The 8,671-nt window shown below is 35.8% G+C and overlaps 1 protein-coding gene across 1 annotated transcript; it reads left to right on the forward strand.

Moving 5' to 3' along the window:
* Nucleotides 1-1,104: 1,104 nt before the first annotated feature.
* On the forward strand, nucleotides 1,105-4,474 carry LOC119692557 (arp2/3 complex-activating protein rickA). The gene is made up of 3 exons (XM_038113565.2): nucleotides 1,105-1,363; nucleotides 1,639-2,518; nucleotides 4,339-4,474. Exons 1-2 carry the CDS (start codon nucleotides 1,156-1,158, stop codon nucleotides 2,502-2,504), a joined length of 1,074 nt encoding a protein of 357 aa, XP_037969493.2. The 5' UTR covers nucleotides 1,105-1,155; the 3' UTR covers nucleotides 2,505-2,518; nucleotides 4,339-4,474.
* Nucleotides 4,475-8,671: the final 4,197 nt, after the last annotated feature.

The following is an 8,671-nucleotide window of genomic DNA, read 5'->3' on the forward strand; positions in this document are numbered from 1 at the left end:
TATTAAGCTCCGATTGGTGCTCCGATTATACTGAATAAATCAAATCTGATTAGATTTCTCGTAAATTAATTAACGCCTTATTTGTACAAAATTACACCTCACATACATTTTCAATTATTTTTTCAGTCGCGGCGCCATCTAGTAACAAGAATTGATGTTCGGAATCAGAAATTAAAACAAAAGAAAGCGTCTGTATTCAATGCATACGATGAATTAAGAGCCAAGCCTCCGAATCGATACCTTATTTGGCTCACAGATTGATTTATGATCTGATAAACGATTGATCGATTTAAAAATGTAAACTTTGATTGTGGCGCCAGTTCGTCATAGTAAGTTAGTTTTTGTATACTTTACATGGATGGATAGATTTCCAATTTCCTTTTTGCCACATTTGGAGTATTTAATTTTAGTTGTGTTCTGCGATTAGTGTTGAGTGCACACATGAACATTATAGTAAATTTTGTAATTTATTCATCGTAGATTCATCACTAGATCTCATCATTATAAATACTAACGTGTAGCTACTTAAAAAAACGGACTGTACTTGTACTCATCAAAGTTGAACAGCCTGTAGATAAAAAAAATTGATTTCTTGACACTCACTTACCTTGATTTATTATTGATACCAGTAAAATATACAAGCGTAATTATTATATTATGTGAATAAACGACAGTAAATTAAAAATACAACTCTAAAATAAAAATATAACCTTATTGTTCGATTTACTTCAATGAATATTTTCTTCCATGTAGGAGCAGGTAAAGTAACAGCGCACAGATTAAAACGCATGCTCTCTGTCACTAGATGATGAATAAACAACAAAAACTGATCGACGCCGCCATATGTGTATGCTAAGAAGTAAAATGCAACTGCGGTATTTGTACATTATACTTCGTTTCTCTCTCGAAGATGATTACGATATTACATGCAGCACGCGAGATGATGCTATCCTAATCACACTTTTAAAGCCCTAAAAATAGTTTTATTTTTAACACTAACAAATTTGTGCCTGTGTAGCGGGGCCTTATATTTGTCTATGGCCCTCACCATTTCCGTTGTCTATGGTGCCGCCGTTTTGTTCGCCATTACTCGATTTTGTGTTATCCGAGTCACGTCACACAAGGAAAATTAATAATTAAAAAAGCTAGATAAGAATGGGGAAAAGAAAAAGAAGTAAAGATGAAAGTGAATTACTGGAAAAGGTAATGAAAAAAGTGAAGAAACTTGTCAGGAAGAAAAGAAGAATTTCCTCCTCGTCGTCGGATGGATGTGAGACACCTTCACAAGGTGTGTGTCTATCTCCTGCGCAATCGCCAGCAAGCATGAATCTCTGTGATTATGTCCCTGATGAAGGCAATGAAGGTAAGTTTCAAGTGCATATCGGGTCCAGATGTTAAATACAAATTGTGAAATCTACTTGTTAGAACTTGGTTAGAACACGTGGTTGACTGATCTTTCCTTCATAATATCTCGACGTTTATCGTGTGTAGATATGTGGATTTCATGTCATGATAACCATGTATAATGAGCGTAATAAAATAACGCAAATAGGTATTTTCTTTCCCGGCGTATATCGCGTGTGGAAAAGTTAACCTACAAATGTGAAACTGACCGGTTGTTTTTCTGTACAATTACAGATGTTACCGCAGCTACCGAAAATGTAAATCTGGTTACGGAAGAAGAAAATAGCCAGCTGGACCCCGAGGTGCTGGAATTACTTGGCTCTGACCCCACTCAAGTCAAGGAATTCGGTGACGACTTGCACAAGGAAGTCGCAAATAGATGGAAGCACATTCTGCTAAACGGGCTCACAAAGGAGGAGAAATCAGAGTTATCTAAAAATTACTTACCAGCAGAAAACTGTGCATTTATCAGGCCACCTAAACTCAACCCAGAGGTGAAGTCGGCGCTACATGACCTTAATATAAAGAAGGATGCCTACTCTGAGAAGAAACAAGATGTCATGGCTAGTTGCCTCTCAGCAATTGGAAAAGCTTTAAATATGACACTAACAGAGAGGCATAGTGATCCAGAACTTATAAAAATTCTAAGTGATGCCGGCCGCCTATTATGTGATATCCATCACAGGGAGTCTGTATCGAGGCGGTTTGCCATTATCAATGCTGTTAACAAATCTAAAAGAGACACTATAAAGAACACTAAAATAGACCATAACCTATTTGGGTCCAACCTGACTGAACACCTGAAGACTTCAAAGGCCATATCTGTATCAGCTTCCGAGTTGAGATACAATTCTAGCAACCATCAACAGCGTGCACAGCTGAACACTACCATGCCTCGTAGCCAACCAGCTTTAAACGTACGGGGGGCACCTCGGGCACCAGTCGCCGAGCCGCGAGCGTACCCCCGCCAGCCTCGGCGACCACCGCCACCGCCGCCGCCAGCGCCCGCGCAGTGGGAATACCGCCGTGCGCCGCCGCCGCCGCCGCAGGCGACTCGTCCACGGAACTACAGCCGCCCACCGCAGAACCGACGCCGTTAAATACTCTATCACAGGTACACAAACCTATACCTACTGCAGGCAGGCTCCAGTATTACATTAATGAATGGATTAATATTACCAATGACACAACTATCCTGTCTTGGGTTAAGGGATACCAAATACCATTTGATAATGAACCATATCAAACAGTTTCAAGTCAAAGTAAATGTTATAGTACCGAAGAGACTCTAATTATCAATGACTGTATTAATGACCTTTTAGAGTCAGGTTTCATATCTCCATGTAGTACATGCGAAAATCAATTTATTTCACCAATTTTCACAGTACCCAAGTCTAATGGAAAGCATAGGTTTATCTTAAATTTAAAGGAACTTAATAAATTCATTAATCCCACCCATTTTAAAATGGAAGACTATCGCACAGCTCTAAAGCTTATTGATTTTAACTCTTACATGGCAACCCTAGATTTAAAGGATGCATATTTTTTACTGCCCATCTCTCCAAGTGATAGAGTTTATCTTCGTTTTACCTGGAAAGGTGAATTGTTTGAATTTAATGTCCTACCCTTTGGTCTCTGTACAGCCCCATATGTATTTACCAAATTATTAAGGCCCGTCTTACACTACTTACGTTCATTAGGATACCTGTCTGTCAATTTCTTGGACGATTTTATGCTTATTGGAAACACATTCAAAGACTGTCTTGACAATTTAAAAACAACCAGAGATATACTTTTAAAACTAGGTTTTTTGATTAATGAGGAAAAAAGCCAGACATACCCCAGGAAAGAATGTACCTTCCTAGGCTTCATATTTAATTCGGTTAACATGTGCATATCGTTGCCAGAGGAAAAGAAAAGTCGTATTAAAGCTCAAGCAACAAAATTTTTAAATATTAAAAAATGCTCTGTCAGGGAGTTTGCTAAGTTTTTAGGCTTGTTAACATCAGCATGCCCAGCTGTTAAGTATGGCTGGGTGTACACTAAACAATTTGAGAGAGAAAAGTTTTTAGCTCTCAAATACTCAAATAATTACAACAAAGCAATGGTTTTGCCTGCGCATTTAAATAATGATTTAATTTGGTGGAGAGACAATACTGATTCTTCATATTGCTCATTTCAAACAAATAACTATGATATTGTAATATTTAGTGATGCTTCAACGACAGGCTGGGGCGCTGTCTGTAATGATAAAACAGCTCATGGGCACTGGAACGGTTCCCAATTATCACAGCACATCAACACCTTAGAATTGCTAGCAGCATTTTATGGACTTAAAATCTTTGCATCACACCTTAATAATTCCAATATCCTGTTAAGAATAGATAATACCACAGCTATTGCCTATATCAATAGAATGGGTGGAGTACAGTTCCCACATTTAAACAATATTGCACGGGATATATGGCAATGGTGTGAGGTGCGCAATATTAATATATTTGCATCATACATACAGTCTAGTAACAACAAGGAAGCTGATTTTGAATCTCGTCAGGCAATTAATATAGACACGGAGTGGGAATTGGCTGACTATGCTTTTAACCAGTTGACAGTTGCATTTGGTACCCCTGAATTTGACCTGTTTGCTAGTATTCAAAATCACAAATGTATTAGATATGCATCATGGAAATTAGATCCGAACTCAGAAATAGTTGATGCTTTCACATTTAACTGGGAGGGATTAAGATTTTATGCTTTCCCACCCTTCAGCTTAATTTCTAAAGTTCTACATAAGATAAAATTCGATAAAGCAGAAGGAGTTTTAGTTGTGCCACTTTGGCCAACTCAATCATGGTTCCCAGTTTGGTCAAAGTTACTCATATCAGAAGTTTTATACTTCAAGCCTAATAAAAATTTGCTATTTTCCCCTTTCAGGGAGTCACATCCGCTCCATGCAGAGCTAACCCTGATGGCCGGGAGATTATCAGGCAGGCACTGATGAAGCATGGGATCCCCATCACCTCACTTAACATTATGATGGCTTCATTTTCTCACAATACACTGAAGCAATACAATGCGTCACTCAAAGCGTGGTGGGCATATTGCAGTATTAAAGGTATAGATTATTGTAATTCCAATACTAGCCAAGTAATAGAATATCTGACAGAAAAATTTAATTCTGGAGCTAATTATAGTACACTTAATAGCCACCGCTCAGCACTGTCAATTTTATTAGGCCAGGAGGTCACCTGTAATGAATCCGTAAAGAGATTTTTTAAGGGCGTTTATCGTTTAAAACCACCTGCGCCAAAATACAATAACACTTGGAACCCTAATGTAGTATTAACCTATATTACTAATAATTTACCCAATGATTCAATCTCAATTAAAGATTTATCACATAAAACAATTACTTTGCTGGCTTTAGCATCTGCACAAAGAATGCAAACATTAAGTTTGATTAAAATTGATAATATTACATTTGATTTAGATAAAATTATTATTAAAATTGATGACTTAATTAAAACATCTAAACCAGGATCGTCTCAACCATTGATTATGTTGCCATACATTAAAGAAAACCCCACAGTTTGCCCAGCCCTTTGCCTTAAATCATACATGGATAGGACAGCTCATTTAAGACTCCAAGAAAAATATCTTTTTATTAGCTATCAGAAGCCTCACAAAAGAGTTGTTACCCAAACACTATCCCACTGGGTCAAATTTATGTTACAGAAGAGTGGCATAGACGTTAAAGTCTATGGCTCTCATAGTACTCGCCATGCGTCTACATCAGCAGCTCATAGAGCTGGGGTCAACTTAGAAGTAATTCGGAAAGCCGCAGGCTGGACTAAGGATTCCAAGGTATTCTTAAAATACTATAATAAAGATGTTTGTAACTCAACAGACACTGATTTTGTACAATCACTATTTTGTTGATACTTATACCCACTTATATAAAGTATGTACGTTCTGATTTTAACATTCTCCATAGAACATGTTGATTTTGGATTTATATGAGTAAGTAGGTAATTAAGTACTTATTGTGGTACATAATTTGAATATGTTAAGTAATAGACTTAAGTTTATTTTAACTTTTATAACATTTATCGATTGAATTCTCACTATGAGAAGATGTTAAGTTTAATTAATATAAGCTATGTTAAATTGAATGAATAATAATTGTTGATTATTCATGTGTTTATTTTTATTTTATTTTTCGATGCTCTGAACATCTGCATGTAATATCGTAATCATCTTCGAGAGAGAAACGAAGTATAATTAAGAATCAAACGAACTTACCTTGTGAAGTTTGATGTCTAATTATACGAGTCTCTCGAACGAAGATGATTACAATCCCGCCCTGCCCTATTAGGTACCCAATGCTTAAAAAATAAAATAAAAAGTTGCTCTGAAATAATGGCGAACAAAACGGCGGCACCATAGACAACGGAAATGGTGAGGGCCATAGACAAATATAAGGCCCCGCTACACAGGCACAAATTTGTTAGTGTTAAAAATAAAACTATTTTTAGGGCTTTAAAAGTGTGATTAGGATAGCATCATCTCGCGTGCTGCATGTAATATCGTAATCATCTTCGTTCGAGAGACTCGTATAATTAGACATCAAACTTCACAAGGTAAGTTCGTTTGATTCTTAATTATTCATAAATTTGATGGCCATATTGGGCGTAACCAGTAAGGCACAGTACTGTCTAGTGGGGGACTATCAGTACAGCTGATTGAACTACGATATTAAGCTAGCTAAAAAAATTAAAAACCGACTTCAAAAAACCACTAAAAAGTAAGAAATAATGTATGGTTCACCAATTCTATGTGACAGTACAAATATAGGTACCTAAGCAGGAACTGTTCTTTTTTGAAGTTGGTGCCATATTTTTTCAGATTACTTTGTCATCGTGGTTTTTTGAAGTCGGTTTTTTTTTATTATTATTATTTTATTTTATTATTTTTACTTAGTTTATTTTCAATCAAAAGTAAGATGCAAATGATACTAATAAGTCCTACTAGTCAATACGAATCATTCAAGCCTAAACACGAGGTAGTTGCTATATACCGTTGAGAAGTTCCCTTGACTGCCTTCCGTTTCCATCATCAGATCAGCTCAAGGTCACCATCATATTTTGTTGTTATAAGAAGTATATTTATGTTCTAAATTTCATTAGAATCGCTTAACAGGTGTCGAAAATGGAAATTCATACCCTGTTTTTACCCCTTTACCCAACCAGAGGGGGTGGAATAAAATTCTGAAAAAAACATGGGACCACCCCTGAGCTCAACCCAATGCAACAAAAAAAGAATTTTCAAAATCGGTCCATAAATGGCGGAGTAATCGGTGAAAATACATTTAAAAAAATACATACCTCATTAAAAAAAAATAATACATAAATTGAGAACCTCCTCCTTTTTTCGAAGTCGGTTAAAAAGCGTAACCCATAGTTCACAAATTACATAAAAAGTTATACATTAAAATAATACATACAATGGTATCTTAAAATAATTAAAAGACTAGTTTTCTACCTAAAACAGGTTGGGTCATTTTCGATTTGCGGTCAACTGTAGAAAGAGCCAATGTGTAACGTAGCGTTAGCGAGAAAATAATTAAAAAAAGAGCAGGATTTTTGAGAGGTGGTAGAGCCCCTTTAGGTGTCCTTCGTCTGCTCAGTAGTACTCTAAAAACTATCTCATCATACGATAATTTTAATGTAAATACCTACATGCATGTTATAAACAAATATTTATAAAAAAAATATATTATTATTTATATCTTTGACATAATTACAATTTTATTTTCAGACATGCATAATATGTTGTAGGGTAGAATGTAGCAGGTCTTCTCTGTTCATCTTTGTGTACCTACGTTCATGCAAATAAATGATTTTTAATTTGATATACTTGTACGACACAGGTCATACGACATCAAGTCATAGTTGAGTGAGATACCAAATTAAACTCACTAAGTCTTTGACTATGCTACCAATTCAGGTGATTATTTAAAATGACCTAACCTAAAATGAGGGGTGTTTAAAAATTAACTTATGTAGAGGTATTTGGGCCTAACCATGGAAGCCAACATCGACATTGATAAATTGTAGTGTCTATTTAAAACTTAAATATGCCGTCCAAAAGTTATGACACCTTTTTATGGTATTTAATTTGATGAGTTTTTGTATTTTATGTATATTCTCAGAATAACATTTCTCTACATGTCTTCTACATCATATTTGTACTGTGACAATACATAAATAGTCGGCGACGAAAAGACAGTTTATACCGACGACATTTTAAAAATACAGTTCCAAGATATTTATGTTTGTAATTGAATATGCCTGTATGGTGGTCAAGTTGTAATTTTTATTGAATATTGACTTTTGAATTTATGATACAGAATTAGTACGTGTAGTTTCATTTGACATCTTAATAAACTGTATTTTTTAGCATCAAACAACACAGTCATATGAAATATTTGCGTGTAAATATTTTTAAACAACGCGACAATTATTCTTCTGTATGTACGAGTATTTTTGCCGGTTATAGACCGATTTTGATCATTATTGTTGATTAACTTTATTATTAGTTTTATCAAAAGCATCCTTATGTACTATCGGGGAATTTACCGGTTCTAACGTTAAATCGTAGACCAACCGCTTGATACTTGTCCTCGTGGGCACTGAAATGGGACTTCTCCGACCGTACGTTCAATTGAAATCAGTTCAGCCGTGCAAAACTTTAACCCAAGCTCAAGACTCATTGTCGTCGGGTTATTGACTATCTTGAGAATACTGAGAACACAATATCACGTTCCACATTAACTCTTCTGACACCGCTTCCTCTCGTGACTAAATTCAATAAAATGAGTGCAGCAAACGAACCGTTGATGCCCAAGTGTACAATTGTAAGTTAGTCTTACTTACAGGGGGAAAAACTGCCATAACTCATACGAATGGGGCTTTAGAGTAATTTACGAGTATTTAATATCATCAATTCTAGGTACTGGTTCAGGTTCAGTGGTAATGAAACCGCAATTACTATTGTAATGGTAGTATTGAGCTTTTGATTATCAGATCAGTGAATATACCGGTGTGTCGAGACAGCTGCTTGAAGCCGCGGAAGTTAGTAAATATAATGGTAAACAACACCTTTCGTAATGCTGATTTTTCTTTTTATTTTATAGACCCCAAACCTAACATTTTTAGAGCTCCGTATCTCAAAAGAAGACTAGTTATTTTTTGATATTTGTGTTTGT

This window comes from Plutella xylostella, chromosome 17, assembly GCF_932276165.1.
Source record: "Plutella xylostella chromosome 17, ilPluXylo3.1, whole genome shotgun sequence".
In the NCBI taxonomy this organism is placed as follows: Eukaryota; Metazoa; Arthropoda; class Insecta; order Lepidoptera; family Plutellidae; genus Plutella; species Plutella xylostella.

What these genes read in the sequence shown, in the direction of transcription:
- LOC119692557 (XM_038113565.2), top strand. Translation starts at nt 1,156, where the DNA reads ATGGGGAAAAGAAAAAGAAGTAAAGATGAAAGTGAATTACTGGAAAAG. An exon ending in CCCTGATGAAGGCAATGAAG is followed by an intron (nt 1,364 to 1,638) that starts GTAAGTTTCAAG and finishes GTACAATTACAG; the next exon opens with ATGTTACCGCAGCTACCGAA.